Genomic DNA, 23332 nt, shown 5'->3' on the forward strand with positions numbered 1-23332 from the left:
AAGATATAATCCGATAGAGTGCAAGGTGTTATAAAATGAAGTTTATCTTTGCCAGGATAAAGGAGTGTTAGCTAAGGAAGAAACGGAAGCTAATAAAGCAGTTAACTTAGATCTATCCTTATTTATGTTATTATCAAGTGTGTTACTTTGTAAAGCTAAGTATATGGGGGTGTACTTCGGATGGCGAGAAGAGGCATCGACAACTCGATTTGTTGGAGCTGTAATAGAGCTAAATGTTTAGAGGTTAAAAATAAATTAAACTGTTAAAAAATGTTCAGTTCTTAAAATATAAACGTGTCAGAGTTACAAAAATTTTTCTGCCCTAAACAACAACAGTCTTTCACTGTTCATAACCTTTTTGGACATGATAGTAACATTATTTGAATAGGGCAAATGTTTTATTGCATTCTTAAGAAATTTATATGGCCCCTGTTTAGTCAGTCTGATTGTATACAACAACAACAAGTTACATAAAACCTAAATAGCTGACTTAGAAATTAAAGAACCAAATGTTCTTTTAAAGTTACTCATTCAAGTTACATCTCGGTGTATGATTGCAGAATACTGAAGGGTATTAAATAGAATTAATTACAATAGCGTAAAGGCTATGTGCTCCTTCTCGACTTAATTCGGTAATTGCGAAGTTTAAAAATAACTGAAGCGTCGTAGCGCAAGCCTGTTAAGTTTAATTAGAAACTGCATCAAAGTGTCAGTTCTATCTCTCATTACAATGGCAAAATATTTTAAAGACCTAAAATAAAATGCAAACTCTTATCTAAATGTATACTTAAAGAGTGTATGGTAAAAGTAAGTTAAATAAAAGCACATGGTTTACTAAGCAAAAAAAAAAACAATATTATATTTCATAGTTAATTATTAACAGTAACCAGTGTGATCAATGTACACTTGAGCTTAGTAAAATCTTAAAGAAGGGCACTGATTATATTTGCCTCTAATACAGTTACAATGGCACTATTGAGTGAACCTACTAAGCCGAAAAAACAATTGAAGTTTCCCTGTTATCCTAGTAAGGTATACAATACTATCCATGTTACCCTAGTAAGGTATACAGTATTGTTCATGTTACCCCAGTAAGGTATACAATATTGCCCATGTTACCCTAGTAAGGTATACAATGTTGTTCATGTTACCCTAGTTACGTATACAATATTGTTTATTTATTGATACTTTCTTTAATATCATTTATTGCCCTGTTTATGATATTTAATGTGATTATATTTGATTTTATTTACCTTATATTAGTATACCTTCATTACAAATATTGTTTTCCATTATTAACCTAATTTTTCCTAAACTGACCGAACCTCGTAAGATATGATTAAGATTACAGCCAAAAATGTCATTGTAAGCGAGGATGCCCAACAGAAGAAACAATTAATTATAATCTTTATAAGTAGGAATGTAAAAATAATGTATGAAATTAGCTACACTTTTTACTAGATTGATTTCTAAGTGCATTGCTTGCTCTAGTTAGAATCTAGTGTTAACTAGAACAAATAAGATACTTCACTAATAAGTGGTGTTTTTTTTAACTCTTGTTTGAGCTTCAAAAGTTATTTTTTTACGTAATGTTATCGAGACACCAAAATGTACCTTCTATATTTTTATAATATTTGTTTCAGTTGAATAACTTTGAGAAACATTTCCATGATCATGTTTCAACAGCAAAAGTTAATGTATTAAGGTTTCAAAATTTTGTATCTGAAGGGTTGGATCGAAAGTTGAAATATACCTAAAATTCGTAATAAAAATAGTGTTAAACTGGAAATAATTTTTGATTCGTTGACAAGAAATTTGAAAACAACCAACAAGAACAGTCTACTGGTCCTCAAACTTTGTTAGATTTCGACACACAAATATAACTTTAAGATTCGCGAACTGTATATATAACTGGTGACAAGTTTTATTTTACATCATGCAGTTTGACTGACGAATTGCGGTACTAAACGAAAGGCCTACTGCACATTGAAATGTGGCAACTAGAAAGTACGTCTTAAATCATATCTGTGCAAACATCTAGTTTCAAACGACTCGAGGAAAATTAAGAGAAATCTGAAAAAGAAATTGCAGTATATCGCGACTTTTGGCCCGGCATGGCCATGCGTGTTAAGACGTGCGACTCGTAATCTGAGGGTCGCGGGTTTGCATTCCCGTCGCAGCAAACACGCTCGCCCTTTCAGCCATGGGGGCGTTATAATGTGACGGTCAATCCCACTATTCGTTGGTAAAATAGTAGCCCAAGAGTTGGCGGTGGATGGTGATGACTAGCTGCCTTTCCTCTAGTCTTACACTGCTAAATTAGGGATGGCTAGCACAGATCGCCCTCGAGTAGCTTTGTGCGAAATTAAAAAAAAAAACTATCGCGACTTTTATCACAAGATCAGACCTGCTATTTTTTAATGATTCGTTTCCTACTATCATTTAAACCTTAACTTTAGAATACTAACGAATCTATTTCAATCACACACATATTCTAAAAGTACAATGTTCCTGATACGAGAGAAGTTTAGAATATTAAGTAAACCCTATGTGTTTTCCATATATCAATGTAGTTCTAACCTATGATTACAACCACAATTAGCTATTTTCAGTGAAAGAGTTAAATTTCATAAGTAGATTAAAACTATCAATTGTTATATTTCTACTAAATTGATCAAAGCTAGAATTACACATTTTTCTCAACTAGTTAAGCACCGAATAACTTGTAGATCCATTACTTAATGAATTAATAAGATATTAATTACATACAAAAAATTCATTATTGCAGAAAACAAAAGCCTTTGCTCGAATTAATTGAATGAAATGTAAAATGTGTGTAAATATACAGAATTTTAATAAATATAGAAAAATAATTTATATGGGTAGAAGCAGACAAAAGTATTTATGTGAGAAAAGAAAGACTCGTATGTAAAAGTTTAGAAAATCAAACTTTTATATGCTTATTTATTTATGAACAATCAAAAATATTAAATGCGAAAAATTAATTGAAAGAAAACAAAACCTGTCGTTTGTTCTTTCAGGTAAATTGTTATTTGTTATTTTGAATTTCACGCAAAGTTACTTAGGGGCTATCTGCGTTAGCCGTCCCTAATTTAGCAGTGTAAGGCTAGAGGGAAGGCAGCTAGTCATCACCACCCAACGAATAGGGGATTGACCATCACATTATAACGCCCCCACGGCTGAAAGGGTAATCATATTTGGTGCGACGTGGATTCGATCCCGCGACTCTCAGATTACGAGTCCACCACCCTAACTACCCGGCCATACCGGGTTACTAAGAAAGAAAATAGATTGAAAGCTGTTGCTAATAACATTTTTTGTAAAAGAAACTAAATATTTCAAACACGAGTATTCCTTACGATAACAAGTGGACAAAATAATATATTGTGAGTATTACAAAATATTTCATAAGAGCAAATGAGAGCTTTTTTACGTTTTATTAGAACAAAGTCCTTTTAATGAAATGTATTACAAAACAATGAAACAAATTTTAAGATTCTTCATGATGATAGGGTATATTGCACAATCTTTTTTTATAACTTGAGATACATTTAGGCTCATTGAAATAATCACTACAAGTTTTCATCTCAAGACTGCTGGTATGGGTATTACAACTTTTATTAAATAAAGTAGAGAACAACGTTTCGACTTTTTCAGGTCATCTTTAGGTTAACATCTTCTTTGGTCATCTTCCTTGTTAACCCTGAAATACATTACTTTCAATATTAATCCAGTATGACTGAGTTCCATTTATAACAACCCTCTATTTTGTTCCATCAAGCCACTGTTCTATCCAATTAGTTTATATATCCCCCACAAATATGGAGACAAGTTTCTTTACAAGTCTTTTTTGTGGCACTTTGTTAAATACTTTTTCAAAACACAGATAAACTAAATTTACATCCTTTCCCTTCACCTACATATGTAATAATATTTTTAAAGCACGTTGAAAGATGTGTAAGGAAAGATTTTTCCTTATTGAAGCCATATTGGCTATCCAATAAAATTCTAAACTATGTTAAATGACTTAGCAAAGTATCTTTTATCAGACTTTCCAAAACTTTCCCCACAACTGATGGAAGACTACCGGGTGTATAATTACTGGGACAACGTCTATAACCCCCTTGAAGTTCGGAGTTTTATAAAATACGGTTTATATTCGATAAAGAGATGAATTTACACTGTAGCTTGTATACGTTTATTGCTTTAGTTTAGTTAGAGCTAAACATTACCGTACTTAATACTATCAATAAATAAAGTTTTAATGTTATTCTATTGTTTAACACTAGACCTTTTTTTAAAAATTCTAATAACGTTTTTTTATTCGTTGTTGTGCAAAAGTTCGACTAAAGAATACATATAAATGTCTTTTGTTTGCACACGTTAAAATGAAGTGCACGCTCACGTGTATTTAAATAAAAAGGTATTTACTCATTACACGAACAGTCAAGAACTATGTATTATTATAATACACGGATAAGAATTTCTAACGTGTGTGAGTATTTGCCTACTTTTATATACTAGCGTGCATAAGACGTATTAACCATTACACACACACTGTATGCTTTATACGTATAAAAATTCGTGATAAAAGTTACTACAGAAAAACTGTAAAGTCCGTTTATTGCGATTATCAGTGTAGAAACAGTAAAACATTAGAATGCCAAATTAAAAGAAGTAGAAAGTTTCAAACTACTAGAATAATTGTTTGTAGTTATTTCCAATTTCTAAACATTTGATACTTAATGTTTCGGAATGGAGACCATAAATAAAGTATTCATTAGAGGCACTGCTGTTTCATTCAGTAAATGTTACCAAATTATACTTTTTTCCTGGCTTGGTGTGCATCATGTTGAGAATATACCCAATGGGTAACTACTAGCACTAGTGTATTAGTAATAATCACACATCACTTCTTTCCTGAATTTGCAAATGAACTAAATTTTTCAAACAATCTTTTGACTCGGTAAGAATTAATCTTCCCTGGTCGTAATAGGTAGACAGAAAGAAATGTTTACTGGATCACCAGCAACTAGGGATTTCTTGAAATAGAAAAGTGATTAGTGCTCCTTATTTGAGTGAAATCTACATGCAACCGAAAATGAATGCCTTCCTTTCCTCAGGATTAAACCATCTACATCAGGACCGGTACACGTAATGAACAATTTAATCCATTTGTTTTTTTACAGACATTGTTGACTACTCCGGTCTAATTAAACTACACTTTTACAACAATAATGTGAAAGCTCTGTTTAAGAATACAAAAATAACAATAATGCAACGACTGATCCCGTTTAAGTGAGCTCGTCGTGTGTTGAGATTCGATTTTCTGCAACATGCAATCTCTGTGTATACAGTTACAAAACTTGCATACACTTCAGGATTAGATCAAATACATGGGTTCCTTTTACGAGATCATACCCTCTGATGAAGGGATTAATTTCTTACATAAACTTTGTCAATTAAATATACTGTATTAGTTTGACAAAAAAGTAACTTTTTTTAAAATAATTAAAGTAACAGTATTTGTCTTGTATTATTAGGCATTATTTTTACGTCAGGATTTAGTCAATGATAAGAAAGTAGGTGGAAAATGAATGAATTTTTTTTTCACATGTAACACTAAATGCATTTTTTGTATGTGTTTGCTCAACAGGGTTACTGCAATATAAAACTGGCAGCAGAGTTGTGCAGCCTAGTACAATGAACTTACAGTCTTTTGATAATTAATATTTTAATTAAACAGAGATGTAGTGTTTTTTGATGTGACTAGGAATAAGCGTTGGAAGACACACAAATCTCCACATCCTACGGAATGACACATTATAGTGACCATAACCCACAAATCTTTGTGCTTCTATATGCTGACGTAACTGGTTCTGACTTCAGCGTAACAGATGAAATGTAACTTTTGCCTGCTCTGCGTTAAACTGTTCGACACGTCCCTAGAAGAAAATGGAATTTCAAGAGTGAAATAGCTTGCACATTCATCAAACTTCAATCGCATTATATATGTATCAGATGTCACTTCCTGACAATGTGTCCAGACATTAACGATGTATGAGCGATATTTCTTTCAGAAAAGTGGTGAAGAACGCGTTATAATCTTATCAAAAATAATGTTTTAAACGTACAACATTAATGCCATATTGTTCTAATTGTCAACCGTCATTGTACTTCGTTTGTATATTTATACGACTGTTCATTTTAGGTTTAATACGAAAGTATTATTTAGTTTACATCGTCCAATCATTAAAGTTAGTTTTTTTCTTAAAAGCAGAAATTATGGCAAGTTTACTATTTACGAATCATTTATTGTGAACTTCAGTTGTTATGAATTGACGTCACGTTACTTTAGCCTTTGTATTTTTCTCGTCGCTTTAAGTAAGTATTGTTACATCATAGCGTCTTGTAGTTTGTAGAAAGCTCTAGACCTCAGTTGGGTAGTGTATATGTGTGTTTGTGTGTGTATATAAAAACCCAGGATAATGCAAGTTAAGTTAGTGAAAGTAAAACAAAGTTAGTGAAAATATAGAACCCAATTGTATTTGTAAGATTTTATCCATAAACAATGTTTAGCGACGTCTTATAAAGTGTAATAATCGCAGTTTGTATTGTAATAACAAAGTGTAAGAGAATACTTTGTCTTGTTAATTGGATTCTAAGCTAACTGAACCAGCCTGTGTGGACTTTTAAGTTAAAAGGAATTATTTAAAACTTTGTACACAAAAGTGTTAACCATTTATGTAACTTGTTATAAATATATTATTTTGAAACAAATGGAAATATCACGACCTGCTAAGTTTTAAAAATATATCTTACTGTTCATTTACAAGTATAGGCTTAATAATTAATAATTCTCTCGTCAGATCACTAAACAAATAAGCAGATAATTAAAATAAACGTGAAATGAGAGAGAAGAATGAGAGTCTAACATTATTATATAAGTTTTTTTTTGCTTTGTCTTGATCAAAAAATTATAATTTTAAGTAATTATTTAATTGTTCTGGGCATTATATTTATCATGTGTATATATATATTGTGAGTAGTGTGTGTGATAAATAAAACCATAATCAGATACATATTTTTTTACATTATAATTTTTTTTGACCAAAGGAACTACACTTAATGAAATATACAATAGAAGAAAACAATAGAGTCCAAGATGATATCTTGTATTGTGGAAATAAAGTGTCATTAGTTTCCTCGTTTATACGCACACAGTTCACAAAGAGTGATTATAACTGTACTTAATACCTGTCTTATCACACAAATTGATTAGATGAATAATGATTGTTTGATACGGAACAAAAGACCAGGTAGTAACTGATTTTTGACTCAGCACCAAGAAGATGATACCTATGGTCACCTTTTAAGTTTTATATTTGCAAGTTACGAAACAAACGCCAAATAAAAGCTTAAAATATTTATTTAAAGCCTAATACACCAGCAGTACAATACTTTACACTTATGTGTTATATGAAATTTAATACATCACTCTGAAATTGGCAATAATTTTAACATGTTGAATAATTTAAGATAGCATGAGATAGTTCGGACAAATGTTATAATATTCTGCACATAATAACTTCAAGCAACAAAAAAAAGTATATTCATTGCGTATTTCTTGAGAGATAAAGACAAAGGAACTTACAGGCCAGTTGGTTTGAGCGCTCGACTCGTAACCTGACGGTCGCACGAATCCCTGTCGCACTAAACATGCTTACTCTTTCAGCCGTGGAGGCGATATAATGTGTCCGTCAATCCCACTATTTATTAATACAAAGAGTAGTCCAAGAGTTGGTGGTAATAACTAGCTGCTTTTCTTCTAGTCTTACAATGCTAAGTTAAGAATAACTAGCGTAGAGAGCCCTTGTGTAGGTTGGCGCGAAATTGAAAAGAACAAAACAATTTACAACAATAATACCTGTGGGATTTACTTTTTGTCCGAAATAAAAGTAGATAAGGACAAGCGTTCTGTATTTCCCTAATGTTTATTTACAATAAAACTATAACTGCTTCTATTAAAATAAGTTATGCTAATCACAGGCTTCTTTTGAATTTCTAATCTAGAACTTTTACGTTTATGACATATTTTAAATGGAATTACGCCTTTAAGCGCCATCTTTCGTACTAAATGTCTACTAAAGCTCTTTTATTTTGCTGTGTCCGGTAATATACATGTCACAGTATCATAGAGCTTAATTATTTTACATTCAGTGAAAACCAAAACAACAACAAAATATTCTAAATCTCGCTGTAACTAACTTGAACGAGATTAACTGACTTTTCAAAGAGTCTGTTTTAATCTACAAAATGAGTTCAAAACAAATTCCATTATAACTACATCACAAATAATTAAACACTAATAAAAACATTAAACATTTTTGTATTACATTATATCAATTAAAATTATAGTATTCGTTTTTACATCTTTTAACCAACCTTATTTTTCACTATTAAGTAATTGTAATTATGTGAAAAACAAACAATGTCCTACTTTTCTGGAAGACTTCCTCGTAATAACACACTACTGAATAACTTAGTTAACAGTACAGATTATATTTAAGACGTTTTATTTTTACTATATATGTTTATTTACAGGATCAATGCCTCATAAAAACAAAACACAAAGAAAGATAAATCAGCAAGCTAATCAGCCACCTGGTGCCAGTAACCCTATAAAAATGTATAGAAATGACATATTTATATCAAAAACTGTATTTATTTACTATGCACAATATCTGATAAAGGTATTTTAAGTTTCTATTACGTATGCAACATAGCGAACACTTTTCTTTCTTATAAGGCTTGCTGGGTAAAAACCCTCTAAAGGATACTAGAACATCACAAAAGAGAGAAGGAAAGACGCTTCTATTAATAAATTATTTCCTCTGTAAATCTTATTAGATTTTTTCGAGTAAAAATATTTTTCATATAAATAGAAATCAAGCAGTCGTGTATAACTGAATTATCTATTTTTTTCTGATATGCATACAGGTATACCAACAACGACATCTATCGCACGCAGTAATACTTTAAAGAAATACTTAAACATAGTAAGAACTAGAGCCATATAATTACAACTTTAGCTCCTCAATAGCAAAGATAGCGCAAACATATTTTAAAAGAAATAAATCTTGACTAAGATCACACTCATCTGTTTTGGATTTTGTAAACATTTAATAAATATTGATGAACCGTCTTAAACCAGTTTCTTTGAAACAGCGTGATCAGCAATCGCACCGAAATAGTTTTTGTATACCAGATCATCTTTCAACGGGTTGATATGCAGCCGACACAGAAGTTTAGATCCACAGCTATATAATCTGTCGTAGAAAACTAGAAGTTTCTAATCTTCCAGATGCTTGTTAGTGGACTTTAATTTCGTCTTTGGATGAAGAGGTGGCTCCTTGAGATCCTTATCGATGCCCTGTAGAGGCAACAAAGGCTTTATCCGTGGATTTCGGAATCTTTCCCAATTTGACGTTATAATATATGTCAACATAAAGCATGTTGTCACTTATGTCTGGGTTGAACGGCTGAAATACATAAAACACAATACACATTATGAAAGGTAAAAACGAAAGAAATCGAAAAATAAATGCCTGCCATAAAAGTATTTCACCAGAATCTTAAAACATATTTTATACACAAACTGGTTCAGTACTTAGAATTTGTACGGAGCTCACAAATAAATACAAATTCCTTACTCATAAACACAATCTTATATACAAATATTTTAAATCTCAAATCATTATTCTTCACAGTTTATGTTTATATTATGCTGAATATGTTTAGTTAAATATATATTCTAAAGTACAATAAAATAAATCAAGTGAGTTTAGTGGAAAAAATAATTAAAAAAAGTGAAGAATTAGCCACTTAATTAAAATTCAAAAATCTGAAAATTAATTTTTCATATTTTTGTTTCAGTAAGTGCATGAAATACCTCGAACTTTAAGGAGTAAAATGTGTGTGATTTGACATTTCTTAAATGTTTAAGACCAATGTACGTAAGATTAGTTATGCAACAATTACACAAGTTATTATATTATGAGTACAATTTCTATAACTAGTTTTCTTTAAACAAAATCACAGTGTGAACAAGTACATTAAATACAGTTTTCAATAACACGTATTGAACGTTAGAAAATAGCAATCACAGGCTTATATAACTGGCACAAAATGCTGAAAAACATCAGACTGTCAATAGAGGAAGCTTTCACTTATTTGAACGTGTACTTGGATGCAGTCAGTTGTTTGTTTTATCTATCCATGAAGTAAATTTTATCTGCATACGAATATCAACTAATTATGTCATGGCTACTGCAAGTTAATATTTGGCAGCTCGATAAATATACAAACCACGTAAGTGGAGTTTCTTAAGGAATGAAACAATTAATCGAAGTCTGTAAGATACGTTGGTTTCATTCTTGAAAATCTTAAGGATAATTAACGTAATTTAATACATAACATAATGGTTAGGAACAACAAAGGGCATCTTGTTTCATACCGGTTATTTCACCCTCTAAACCAAATTAAAGCTATTAAATAAATTAATTAAAAAAATTTAAAACTTGCCCTTATATCTTTAGAACTTTGTTTTAAAGTTACTTATATTTACTGCCACCACAACATCCGAAGGTAACCCATTCCATAAGCAAACCACCCTAGTTGAAAAATAAAATTATCTTAGCAGAAGATGGCTTTTACTTTGCCTAAATTCATATTTGTGTTCAGTAGTCCTATAATTCTTACTCGCTGTTAATTATGGAAAATGTTGATACATCAACATTATCATCTCCTTTTACAATCTCAAACAGCTCAATCAGATCTCCTATAACTTTTCCTCTCTTTCAAGACAAAACAGTTTTAAGGATCTTTATCTACCCTCATATGGCAACCCCTTCGTCCAAAGTACTATTTTAGTAACCCTCCTCTGAATATTTTCCAACAATTCAAAGTCTTTCCTCACGTAAGAAGACAAAGACTGAACACAATACTATAACTGTGACCTAACCAGTGACCTACACAATTAAATTATCATCTCTTCAGAGTTTCATTCAATATTTCTGTAAATACAACCTAAAATCCTATTTGTTCTACCACTGGCAACAACACGCTGCTTAGATGGCTTAAGAGGCTTATCAACCATTGCACTATGATTATTTTCTTTCATGACTTTGTTGAGGTTATTTCTCTCCAAATTATAGTTACAGTTCTAATTATACTAACTCACATGTCATATCTTGCATTTATCATAACTACTACTCATCTGCGAGTTACTTTTCAACTCACTAAATGATTTAAATCCTTTTTTGAAAACGGTAATATCCTCTTAACAACTGACAACACCCAAGAACTTGATATCGTTAGTATATTTAAGTAATGTATTAGGAGCAATGGTCCTAATATTGAGCTCTGAGGTACACCACTTGCAATATTAATCCAATTTGACTGAGCTCCGTTTGTAATAACCTCTGTTTTCTCCCATAAGGCCAATCTTTTTAGCTATTAGTTAACTTTACCTCCAAAAATATAGGAATAAGTGTCTTTACAAGCCTTTTATGTTGCAATTTTTCAAATGCTTTATGAAATACAGATATACCAAATCTATACCCATACTCTCACCAACATATGCAGCAATATTTTCAAAGCATCTCAAAAGATTTCTAAGGTAAGGTTTTCCCTCAGTGAAACCATGTTGATTATACAATAAATTTCTAAATTTGTTAAAAACTTTGCAAAGTATCTTTTACCGGACTTTCCAAAGCTTTTCTCCCAAGACTAATAAGCATATAATTACTGGGACAACTTTTATTACTTTAATTGAAGATATGAATAACATTAGCTAATTTGCAATGTGTTCGTACCTCTCCACAATTCAAGAATTCACATAACCAATCCTTGACCTCCTTTAACCTGTTGACTGCCAAGTATTTCAGCTGCTACGGCAACTCCAAACCACGTTCAAAATACAACTCTAATGCTTCTTCATTTTGTAACCGTTTTTGTGACGCCAATTTGAATCGAAAGTGAAACAATATGTAAGTAGGTCAAATGCATGTGTGATGCTGACATCTAGCGTTAAAGTTAGGTATTATTGAGAACAAATTAACTCGTCCTTAGCACTGTGTTACCGATCAGCTTGAACCAGTTATCTCGTCTACGGCACTGAACAGGTTAAAATCTTCGGGGAATTATTATCTGGCCCATGAGTCTTATCATTCTTAAAATTTCCAAGTTTAATTTAACAAACTCAGACATTATGCAATTATCTTGTTCAACTTTCTTTTCATTTATCAATTTCTCAAGATAAGGTATAATGCTTAAGTCTACACTAGTAAAAACTGAAGAAAAGTAGAATTTAATAATACAAACCTTACTTCATAATCCCTCAAGGGTTCTATTTCCATCCTAACAAGTTACGTACTCCAAATGTAACATTTTTAATGTTAATTTTTGTTTTCACCCAATTGTTTTCATACATCTTTCTGAATGTTATAATTTCCTTTTTGACCAACTATTTTTACCATCTATCATTTCAGTCAATTTAAATTTCTTAAATTTTTGATTCTTTTCAATAGTTTTATTCTTCAAATTCTGAAGAGTAATTCGAAAGGTAACTCGATGAGTTTTGTTTTTACAAGTCTGGAAGATAACCCTATGTTATTTATTATTTCAGCTTTGAAGGATAACCCTATGCGTTTTTATCAGAATTGAGGCATGTTCGAAATGTCCGGCCCGGCATGAACAAGCGTGTTAAGGCGTGCGACTCGCAATATGAGGGCCGCGGGTTCGCATCCAGGTCGCGCCAAACATGCTCGCCCTTTCAGCCGTGGGGGCGTTATAATGTTACGGTCAATCCCACTATTCGTTGGTAAAAGAGTAGCCCAAGAGTTGGTGGTGGGTGATGATAACTAGCTGCCTTCACTCTAGTCTTACACGACGAGGACCCGCGACCCTCGGATTATGAGTCGCACGCCTTACGCGCTTGGCCATGCCAGGACAGTCCTATTTGAAACTATAAGAAAATATTCTGTGAAAAGCTTTTAAAAATTTTAGTGTATGAAGGCACAAACGAGATTCTAATACAAACCAAACATTCGAGAGAACGTATTTGATCTGCATTCCGTTTGTACGGCAAGCATCATAATGAAATTGGTAAAAACATTTTCAAATTTATAATGATTAAATATTACTCATACTACTAATTTATAAGTCAGCCATTGCCAACATGGGTGCTATGTACCAAAAAAGTTGATAATAGATATTTTCAAAACGTATATCATCTGAGGATAAAAATAGACGATTTTTGAGTTCTCAGTGGGCATATATTTTTGAGATTTTCATGCACAAACTTTTCTACGGTGTACCTTCACGAGATTTCATGACCTATATAACATAGCTCAAAATAATTTTGACCATTTCCTCTCCAACGTCCCCTACTAGAACAGCGATAAGTCTTACAATGCTAAATCAGAAGTTCTGTTCCCCTCGTTGGGCACAACAGATAGGCCGATGTGGTTTTCCTATGAGAAAAACACGCACACTCCTATGTAAAGTCCAAGGAAATTTTCCACTAGTGTTACAGAGAATATCAAAAAGTTTGTTTGTTTGTTTATTTGTTTTTTAAATTTTGCACAAAACGTATCAAAAAGAAACATAAAGCTAGTTAGGTTCCTCAACTCCGTTGGTAACAAATACTGTTCGAAAGAAGTTAAGAACAAAAGTACTGAATCTTTTATATTCTTTAAAGAAGTTGCTGACTTGCGAACGTGATATCACTTAAAAAATAAGAAATGAAAGGCGTCTAATAAAAACTTTTAAAAGTAATTGTTCTGATTCCAAATTTAGAAAGACAGAGAAATAAATTATTGCAGGAATGATTTGTTTCTCTTCACAAAGAAATAACTATAATAATGTAGCAACAGAAAGTTGAGTAAATTATAAAAACAAATGGACCCGTAAATAAAAACAATTAACGGAAAACAATAAATATAAATGAAAGGTTAAGTAATTTCTAAACTAATAATATTAAATACTGACTTTCGTTCAAGCATATTCTACCGGTATGCAGCTGATATCTTACCGTATTTAAATTAGAAACAACTTTTCCGTGCACACGTGCCTCGGACGAAACAAAGTAACAATATAGATCTATAATCGTTATTCATCTAATTACTTTTTTACTTAAGATAAGAAAGTCAGTACTGACAATAGTTATGAGCCCGGCATGGCCAGGTGGTTAAGGCGTTCGACTCGTAAGCTGAGTCTTACACTCCTAAATCAGGGAAGACTAGCGCAGATAGCCCTCGCGTAGGTTTGCGCGAAATTCAAAACAAACAAAAAATAGTTATGTTTATGAAAACAGGGTAATGCAGCTTTTAAACATTGCGATGCTGTGGATGATATTTATACTAATATCCAATATCAAATAACTTTCCACATTTTTGTTAATTTTCTATATAAAAATATTAAAATGCATATTTTCTTGATCGTTATAATTAGTTGTTTTCGTGGAAAGTGAGCAATTGTTTCGTCAATCTATCACTAATTTAACTCATCTACACTTAAGTAAGAAATATGGAAAACGCACAGTTTCTGGTGATCTAAGAAATAGCATAATTTAATGTTACTAATCTATACTTTTGTATTAAATATGGAAGACGCACAGTTTTTGGCGAAGTAAGACAGAGCATAATAGTTTTAATTATAGTGGAAAATATAAAAAAAAACGTATTGGAGATAAAAATAATCGAAAGATACGACGAAACTGGCACTCCTGATAATAACAACAGGCTTGAAAAACCATCCACGTTTTGTAGATGTTTTGTATCTCAGGCTTATTTAACTCCGAGAATGATGTAAATTTAGCAACTACCTTGCTGCTGAACCAAACAAATCTCTGATGTTAAAGTTGGCTCTTCTACAATATGATATAAATACTTTCAAGAAACACTGAGACACCTTACAGCAAGAATATCTTTATTCTAAAAGGTCACAAATAGAAGAATCGTAAGATTGCAACTTTTTTTTTCAAAAATTGGACAACTTGTATTAGATGAAAATTACCTTGGACTAATGAGTCAAATCTTAGAAACTAATAGATTCTAGTCCTTTCAGCGGATGAGCGGTGAAAGATTAAAGAGAAAACTTTCTGAAGTTTTCAGTTAAGCATGGTGGCTGTAACATCCTAGTATGGGTTTGCTTAACCATACCTGGAATTGATGATTTCTACCGTATTGAAAAAGATCTGGATTATTCTCCATATTTTTAAGTACTCATCCACCATGCTGTCACTTTTGGGCGTCATTCAATAGGATAACTTTTTGTTTCAATGTGATTACGGTCTTAAACGTACAGCTAACGCAGATGGAATCCTCGCACGGTTATTTGAACTCCACAGAACCCAGATATCAATATTGTTGAGCGTATGCGAAGAGGTGGCGACTATCTTGATCAATAAAAACAACAAAGGTAAATACTGAAGAGATAAACTAAATTTGTTTTTTATACGTTTACTTTGCCTTCAGAGATTACCAAGTTTGATGCATCTGTATTGAAATATAGCTCAGCATGCTTTGTATTTAAAACACAAGTTGGTGTCTGAGTGGCCTTTAATTTCTGCACATTATTATATTTAAATTTTTCGTGGACAGGAATAAAATGAATAGAATGTAAGACGAATGATAACGCTATATTAACGAAGTTTCTTAATTTACTGAGCTTATCTCTACAAATTTAATTTTTTTCTTTGAAGTCCTACACATCTGTAAGTATTCTGAAATAGTAGTTACTATAGGAAATAAAAATACTAAATATGTTCAACTTCAAAAACACAGTTTTAAATTTATTTTTTTGAGTAAGTAATTTCCTAATTAATATAAACTGAAGCGCGTGCCAGTGAGAGTTGTTGTTTTGAATTAAGCACAAAGCTACAGAATGGGCTATCTGTACTCTGTCCACCACGGGTATCGAAACCCGGTTTTTAGCGTTGTAAGTCCGCAAACCTATCTCTGAGCAACTGTGGGGGCTAGCAGTGAAAGTAATACGTTCATTAACATTATTAACAGTCCACAAAAAGTTTGCAGAAATAAAAATTAAACTACTTAAAGCAGGAGAAGGTCAGAGATCACTGCTTTGTTACCAGTAAATTTAGTATATTTCAGGTTTACAATTAACATGTTTATATGAAAAACTCAAGTTATTATGAGGCGTTAACTTTCGGAATTAAATACTCAATTTAAAAAAAAAAGCTTTTCAAAAAAGGAAGTAAATCTAGGGATGGCTGATATCAACCAATCAAAAATGATACAAATAATATAGTAGGAATGGGATTTGTATCATTCTTATATAATAGCACAAGCGCACAATGTAGTAGAATGTTAAAAAGAAGAGACATTTAAATTCAGTTGTGGTTGAATAGTTATATATAATGTGTATATGTTAATGTTCTTTTTCTGAAAAGGTACAACTCGTTTGCGTTAAACAAGGGAAAGGAAAAATTGTCTTCATAAATATAATAACACTGGTAAAGTCAATTAAAAATATTTATTATACTGGTAGTCGGCGTTGCTGTTAAGATTTCCTAAAATTGATACGGTTTTCATTATTTTATAGCTAAAATAAAGCCAAAAGGTGATTGAAATTGCAAATATAAAACGTGCTAGATTGCCTAATTTCCCAAAATAACAATCATCCACGACATAGATTTCTAAAGTCCGTTATGTTATAATACAGATTGTAGCATAGTAATGCACATTAACTAAAACATTAAAACATGAAATTGCCTTTAACTAGTTAATTTAATATCAAGTACTTTAACTAACATATTAATCTGATTTCATAACAGATTAAATAATGCATTGTAAAATCACGATTGTTCATATGAAATACGAGAAATCGAAGAAGATAATGTGCTTGTTATAAACAAACGATATTGACTACTTGGTGTTTGTTGTCTACTCTAGAATTTTCGATTGCCAAAGGTAGATTCAGTATGTGCAAATATAGTAAATACAAACTAATAAGGTATAAAGAAGTCAATTCTCAACGACGTGTTTGAACATCCTAAGCCTAACAATAATAATAGTATCTTGAAACACTAAATATCACTGTCATTTGAAAACCTTGTGCTTTGGTTAATGATTGCTTGGAACTAAAACTGTGTTTATTCTATGCTGCGGTGGTTAAGTGAAAATAAAAACATGGATAGTCACTAGTTCTGATAATGTAAATATTTATTTATCTTATTTCTTTCGAAACAAGTAAAAGAGTGAAATTAAACAAACATTTTGACATCTGAATAAATGTTAGAGTTTCTGTTATTATTTTTTTTCAGATAATTTGGTGGTGGTTAGTAAGGTGGTTTATACTGTTATTTAATTAATGCGTCATTTTAGGAGCGTCCATGGAATACTTCTAATTTTTATTTTATGATTAAATACTGTTAAACTGAATGTGTAAAGATAATTGGTTAAAATAAGTATTATAATATCTTAATATGCTTTAATCTATATTAATAAAAGGGTGTTCTATGTTTGTGTACATGTGACTGCCATAACTTCAAGAGTAAAGAACCTAGAAACCTGAAAGTTTGTACCCTTATTATGTTGACCCTGAGGGTTTGCACCAGAGTATTATTATTTATCTCATCCACGTGCGTTCATCTGAGCGCAAGTGCATCTTTTTAATGAGACAAATTAGCGAAAATCCACATAGATAAAAAGTGATTTCTTATATTACCAACAGAAATTACGGAAAGACACGCACGTACGTGTCTGTATGCGTATGACCGTCATAGTACCAAGAGCAAAAAACCCAGAAACGTGAAATTTTGCACCTACCTGAGAGTTTGCACGATTTTATTATTATTACTTATCTACTTGCGTACATGCATGAAAAGCTCTTAGAGCTATGACACTCACACATGCAAATAAACTTGGAAACATGAAATATTTTGCCCATACTAAATGGTCCCTGAAGCTTTATGACTAAGTATTATTACTTACCTATATGTGTGCGCACGTACAAATATTTTTATGAAAAAACACATAGAAAAGAAATGTGTCCATCATTGCTCCAAGAAAAATAATTTAGAAATATGAAACTTTATACCTATATTAAGTAAACCCAGAGGGTATACACTTGGGTATTATTAAATGCTTTATCACAAGCATGGGTGGGCGTATATTACTCTAGCTAGTGAAAAGCCACATAGAAAAAATGATTTCTTCTATAACATCATATACTATATAGAAATGTCAGTATGTTTTCCAACAGTGCCTATTATGTCAAGTATAACCCAATATTCTAGTTAGTATGTGTAATAAAGATATAAAATGAAATATATGAACTAAAAACTGGAAAAAAATATTTGTTGATTTCTTAATTTAAAATTTCCGTTGATCAAAGATATTTGTTTTTTATTTAAAACGTTGGTGATATAACTGAAAATACTTTAATTAAAAAAAGGACTTTAGCTTAATAATCAAGCGTGATGTGGCGTGACACACAATTACTTTCATATAGATTAAATAATGTGACGCATAGCAGAATGTATAACCAAGTCATTTAGTATACATCAACCTAATCACCCGATAAAAACTAGGTACTTTCGCCAGTGTATATTACTATGTGACTTTCATTGTTTTCGTTACCCCATACGGTAACTCCAGTAAAATATACTTACTTTGAGCTACGTACTCCGCTTCCTCTGTGAAATTCAGCGTAGCGTATTCAGTTGGTGCGTTTCTCCTACATACGGGTCTTGCACCACTGTGTGACAAAGATAAATCAGCGTAGACCAGACCTTCGTTATTAGTTGAGAATGAGGGGTTCTGGAAACGTCATAACACGTGCAATGGCTCGAAAATTAAACGCTTTTGGGTTAATAAATTATAATATCCATACAAACCAATCTAGTTTCACATTTATGACCAATGCGGCAGAACTACGTATATTGTTACAATACACAGCTATCACTAACAAAACAATTAGTTTCCACAGTGACACAACTATCACATTGCACCACATATTTTATCTGTACTAACACAACTATCATGAGACTAAACAAACTGTTTATACATTGAAACAACTATTACATGACACCACAAGTTCTATCTACACTAATATAGCTAATATGCACCAAACAAGTTCTATCTGTGGTAACATAGCTAACACCTGACTACACAAACTGCTTACATACTGACACAACAACCAAGTAGCTATGAAACGGTTTCCACACTGGAACAAGTATTACATGGCACCACAGGCTCTCTCTACACTAACACAGCTATCAAGTGGCTACAAAACGGTTCCTTAGCTATTACATGACAACACAGGTTCTATCTATACTAAAACAGCTATCCTGCGATCAAGAAAGCTGACATAACTATTACAAACAGTCCTAGTTTGGAAGAAAACTCATTATTTCCTGAGACAATTATTCAGTTTTATGTTTTAATGTCTAATTAAACCTTAACTGCAAACAGACGTATCGTAAATTAAATTCAAGAGTGTTGTTTTTAACTTTTAAATAATATATATATATATATATATATACACTATTAACCCGCAATTTTTTGTAAGGACACCTAGTGTTCAATCTTTAATTATCATAAACAAAATATATATTATGTTATATTTTATAAATGCGATATTTGTGTGTATAAATTTGTAAGAATTGACAACACTGGTAAACGATTAATGTAAGTTGAAAGGTTCGTTAGCCACAGCGTTCTATAGCTATATTGCACTGTGTTTAAATCCCATTAAGCAAAAGCAATGCACAGCAATATACAGAAATATTGATAACATTCAATGAAATAGATATAATTTAATGATTTCTTATCAAGAAGGCAATGGCGCAGATTAATTAAGTGTGCATTTAATAATATGCATCTAATCTTTAACAAAAACATAGATTAACTCATTTGACAGTTGGCTTGACGAATACACGAACAAAATTAGCAAAACGTAACAAGTTGTTAGTTCTCCAATAATGATAATTAAAAATATTTTTAACAGCAAGAAGGAGTAAAAGAAAAGATTACCGAAATTTCAAATGCGTGCAAAATCTTCTCTAAGACAACTTACTGTATGTCTATACCATTTAGAACACTGACAGGTAAAAAACGATACGAGACACTTTTCCTACGCTCCTACATATTGTGCATTCTAATTTACAAGGTGCTTTCCTGACGAATAGTTTATGGAAGGTGAGTGAACCAAGAGCTCTAATGAAAGTGCTTGGTGCAGTGATAAATGATATTAACGATCTATACCAACCTTGGAAAGTTTACCAACCTTGGAAAGTTGTTCTGAAGCCATATGCTTATCGTCGGAAGAAGTTTTAAATTTCTCACTGCTCTCCGTGTCAAGGTTCATATTGGTTTGTTGATTTTGGTTCTTGTCGAGAGGTTTTATAAATGAACGCGATAAAATAACAGGAAGATTAATGATTGGGTTTATGGGTTTTGTGGATTTCCCATGAGTTGGTCGAAGGCTCTTGATATTCAAATGTTTAAATTTTCGTGGACGAGGTAAATTAGTCTCTGAACTGATCGTGGATGTGGTAGAAGTGTCGTTTCTGACGTCATGTTGAATATTCTGGTAAACATGTTTGAAATTAGTTGGTAGTGATGTACGCATGCGTGCCGCAGGTATAGGTAAATTTAGTGGCTGAAATGAATATAATTATATAGCTTAAAATAATAATTTATTTCTCATTTAAATAAAAAGCACATATAAAAAGTGAAAACTTAAGCAAAATAATAAAAGTAATATAAGAAATCATAATATTTCGTATTATTATGTATAGGTTCTATTTTGTTATATAGGTCTTTGAAACTGTCATACTAAATATTAATTTTCAACGTTTATCGAAACATTTGACATTTTTCTTCACAAAAATCATTTTCCATCAAAGTACAATATTTCAGGATTTGTAAAGGTGAACTTGATTGTTGGAAAACAAACATGCCCTAAAGAAATCAAACAAAAACATCACATGCCAAACACAAACAACTGAGACAAAAGAGAAAATTTGCTCCTCGAAAACAGGTTTATGAAGGGTTAACTAAATTCTGTGTAGTTTGAATGCGTAGCACAACCATCAAATTTATTCTTCACTCGAAAGAGAAAAGCTTGTAAAACAGCAGTAGACTGAAATGTTCCTCCATCATTCAGTTCGATATCACGACTGTGGTACACAAGGGGCAAATGAACGCTTTACCAACTCGTATAATATCTAAGTTCGTTTGCCTCAACTTACCCCCTTGGGTTCTCTTTGGTGAAATGTCATATTCTCATACATCGGCCTGCACTCTTGTTCAACCACGTGGGATCCGCTTTCCTTTCTGCATGCTGCTGTGACGTTTTGATATGCTGAGTCACCATCTGAATTGACTTTATTGGAACTAGCAGAATCTGTTAAATAAAACAAGCATTTCGCGAAACTTTCAAACATCATTTCTAACGACGAGGTACTTCATTGCAAATTAAATAATTTATTAACTCTGTCCCTTTCAAACTCGTACTTTGCAGATAAAGCACTCCAAGTACTTGATAGTTTCATGTTTTACCCAGAAATTATGTAGGTCGTAATAAATTGAACTTAATCAGGTTAGTTTTATGAGTCACAAGAAGTACCAATATTACTCAAATATTAAACACAAACACAGAATGTAAAATAAATAAATAATAATAATTCATAGTATACCAAACGTTTAAACAATTTAAAGTCTAAATTCTAACAAGTTTGGATACTGTAGTGTTTTCCAAGATAACCAAATAGATCATGAAAAACAAAGTGTTATTTGTGAATGAATAGAAGATGTCACATTTTTCTCAACCAATAGTTTTCTTAGAAGAATTATAAAATACTGAAAAATCTCTTTCAAGTTAAAATAATAGTTTTATGCTTCGACTGAAAATGTTCGATATTTTAATAAAACAAAACATGTTAAAAAAGCTCGTTCATTTTTTCTCTTTAATGTAAAAATATCCAACATACAAAGAACGAACGTTTTAGAGGCTTCTTTTCAAGCGTATCATATAGTGAACATTTTCTTGTTGTGGATAGAAAAAAGGCAAAAATTATCTATTTATGTCTGTGTTATTTAAACATACAAAGAAATAGAAAAGGTTCTTCTGTATAGCCTGGCTATTCTCTTTCAGATGACACAAATATTAATGAATTATTGTGAAGCTTTGTGTCATACTTCTGACACATCTGTAATTTATTGTGTTATTTAAAAAACGAGATGGAACTGTTACCTGCCTGAGAGAAACGACGCGTATTGATCATTTAGTTAGACAGTATATATAACATACACGAAAAACATCAGATGATTAGAAAGAAAGATAGATAAAGTGCTCAGCTCTCATTCTGATCAATAGTTCTAAGTTTGGAACAAACTTCAAAAGTTTTTGTTATTCTGTAAGAATTAATTCTAACATCATGATGAATTTTATTACTAATACTTTTAAAATGCTAAACTAGTTAAACTAGAAAGATATTTCGAATTTATTAATCTAGAGTAGTTAAGATGATATGCCTTAAGCCCAAACACTAAGGTTTGTTAACTTCTAACTAATGAATTTTCGAATACGTGAACTACAGTTTCCTTCTTTTCGTGGGCAAAATTATGAGGCAGCTTTTCAGATATCATCCGTCATTTTCCATTAGTTGCATGATTCCATTTAAATGGTTGATGTACACTAACATTCCACGACCAGTGTATTATTACAGATGTTAGTTTCTACATAGTTTTCATTACTTAATGTAGTGAAAAATAATACAATTCTTTCATTTCGAACTAAGGTTCAGGGCCTGGCATGGCCAAGCGCGTAAGGCGTGCGACTCGTAATCCGAGGGTTGCGGGTTCGCGCCCACGTCGCGCTAAACATGCTCGCCCTCCCAGCCGTGGGGGTGTATAATGTGACGGTCAATCCCACTATTCGTTGGTAAAAGAGTAGCCCAAGAGTTGGCGGTGGGTGGTGATGACTAGCTGCCTTCCCTCTAGTCTTACACTGCTAAATTAGGGACGGCTAGCACAGATAGCCCTCGAGTAGCTTTGTGCGAAATTCCAAACAAACAAACTAAGGTTTAGTTTGTCTGAGTCGCACAGCTGTGCAAAGAGCAAAACTACGTTTTATCAAATTTTAAAAAAACAGTAATTTTACCACTTCCTTTCTACATTACAGTTAGCTATTTTTCCTACCTTACTAGCATTAAATTCTTCGTGATAATACGGATTGAGTGACTTCTAATTCCAAGCTAATCAAATAATATTCAGACTGA

The 23332-nt window shown here is 32.0% G+C and overlaps 1 protein-coding gene across 1 annotated transcript in view; it reads right to left on the reverse strand.

The window, feature by feature from the left end:
- Nucleotides 1–7434: 7434 nt before the first annotated feature.
- LOC143233064 (uncharacterized) overlaps nucleotides 7435–23332 on the reverse strand; it is a 28229-nt gene continuing 12331 nt past the window's right edge. Inside the window, exons 4-7 of the mRNA XM_076468945.1 lie at nucleotides 21302–21456; nucleotides 20335–20709; nucleotides 18719–18866; nucleotides 7435–9563 (exon numbers count right to left, since the gene is read on the reverse strand). Coding sequence (XP_076325060.1) covers nucleotides 9541–9563; nucleotides 18719–18866; nucleotides 20335–20709; nucleotides 21302–21343 — 588 coding nt within the window. The 5' untranslated portion in view covers nucleotides 21344–21456 and the 3' untranslated portion in view covers nucleotides 7435–9540. The remainder of the gene's footprint in view (nucleotides 9564–18718; nucleotides 18867–20334; nucleotides 20710–21301; nucleotides 21457–23332) is intronic.

Source organism: Tachypleus tridentatus, chromosome 12 (assembly GCF_004210375.1).
Source record: "Tachypleus tridentatus isolate NWPU-2018 chromosome 12, ASM421037v1, whole genome shotgun sequence".
Classification (NCBI taxonomy): Eukaryota; Metazoa; Arthropoda; class Merostomata; order Xiphosura; family Limulidae; genus Tachypleus; species Tachypleus tridentatus.